The sequence below is a fragment of the Zingiber officinale genome, chromosome 10B (genome assembly GCF_018446385.1).
Source record: "Zingiber officinale cultivar Zhangliang chromosome 10B, Zo_v1.1, whole genome shotgun sequence".
Lineage (NCBI taxonomy): Eukaryota > Viridiplantae > Streptophyta > Magnoliopsida > Zingiberales > Zingiberaceae > Zingiber > Zingiber officinale.
The window spans coordinates 93,422,857-93,424,492 of NC_056005.1; the positions used below are offsets into that span (position 1 = coordinate 93,422,857).

The 1,636-nt window shown below is 44.9% G+C and overlaps 1 protein-coding gene across 1 annotated transcript; it reads right to left on the reverse strand.

Annotated features, from left to right (window-relative positions):
• Positions 1–274: 274 nt before the first annotated feature.
• Positions 275–994, reverse strand: LOC122029278 (B3 domain-containing protein Os03g0120900-like). Its single transcript, XM_042588212.1, has one exon. It carries the CDS (start codon positions 992–994, stop codon positions 275–277), a length of 720 nt encoding a protein of 239 aa, XP_042444146.1.
• Positions 995–1,636: the final 642 nt, after the last annotated feature.

Below are 1,636 nucleotides of genomic sequence, written 5' to 3' on the forward strand. Positions count from 1 at the left end.
CAAAATAAATGAGTTTATGTGACGTTTAAATTTATCTTTATTATAATAATAACAAAAAATATATAAATATTCTTAAAATATAATTTTTTTGATATTTTTATATCCCTATATTATTAGGAGGATCTAACACAGACATCATTTTACACAACGTTATATATATATAACAATTGTCTTGTAATTGAATAATTATACAGAAATGGGAAAAAATTATATTGAAGAATCGGTTTGATTAACATGATTTCATTTTTCTTCTTTGATCTCTCTGTGTCTGCTGCTAGTCCTCCAGCGGCCGGAGTTGTTGCTGCATGCTGGAGTCCGGCGGCGGCAGGTCGGAGCAGTACTCCAGGTTGACCCCGAAGAGCCTGAGCCTCTTGGGCGCCGCCTTGGGTGTAGGCATCACGGCGCCAATGACCACTGGGACCGAGTCCAGCACGGTGACGTCGTCGTCGTCGTCGTCGTCAGAAGCTGTTTGTTTGACGGATCCGATGATGGGTTGCAGGGGAAGCACCGGCAGTGTTCGGCCGTAGCGTACGAGGTGGTCAGCGGCGGTGTGTCCTCCCCAGGGTGCGACTCCGGGAGGCGGAAGGCGGTGGTGCAGGTCGATGAAGAGGCGGCTGCCTGCGGTGGCGCGGAGGAAGGAGACGGTGTCCTCGGCGTGGAGGTTCTTATCTTTGACGAAGCGGCTCCACCCCTTGGTCATCACGTAGCTCTGGCTGCTGTGCCAGTAGGAGTAGCGGAAGCTCCACCGCTCGCCGCCGGCGTCCTCGAAGCAGAGCACCACCCCCTTGTCGGCCATCTCCGGCTCCAACGGGAAGAACCTCTCCGCGCACTGCTTCGGGATCACCAGCCTGTTCAGCTTCCCGACGTCACTCGGCGTCACCACCTTGTCAAACATGTGCTCCGGCGGCCAGTTGTCGCCGCCGCCGCCTGCCGCCATCCACAGAGAGGCCAACAAGGAAGGAGAAGAGGAGGAAGGTGCCGGTTGTATCACCATTCGTTTGGACCTTTAAATTGGAGAGAAAGGAAAATATTAAATCAAAAGTTTTCCACCCAAAAACGAAAGGAAATATGAGAAAGAAAAAAAAATATTTTTCGTATCAATATATCCTCAAAATTTTGATACAAAATATATCCAAATAAAAAAATGATTTCCTTTTTTTTCTTTCTTCGACTTCCAAATAAAAACCACATCATTTCTCTTCACTTCCTTTTTCTCTCCTTCCTTTCTTTTCCTTTTCCTTTTCTTTTCTTTTCTCTTCCAACTTCCAAACTAAGCCTAAATGCCTCCATTAGATGCCTATCAACTCAATTGATTACTTGTTGATGCTTAATTTCTTCAAGATCTTTGAGATCTAAAAGCTACAGAAAGGAGGAGAAGAGAAGATCAAAATATTGATGGAGTTAGATGGAATCATGCATAGAGTAGAAGGGGACCATGCCAATTGAGGCCACATTCTTATCATCTTATTCTAAAGCCCAATGGAAGTTTATCCATCGGTAATTAGGGTAAATTAGAAAAAAACATGCAAAGGAGTCTTGATGAACGGCCCACTATCATAAGTGGTTTGAATACCATGCACGTATTATATGTCATCTTGTGAAAGATTCAAATGCACGTTACATGGGAGTTCATCCT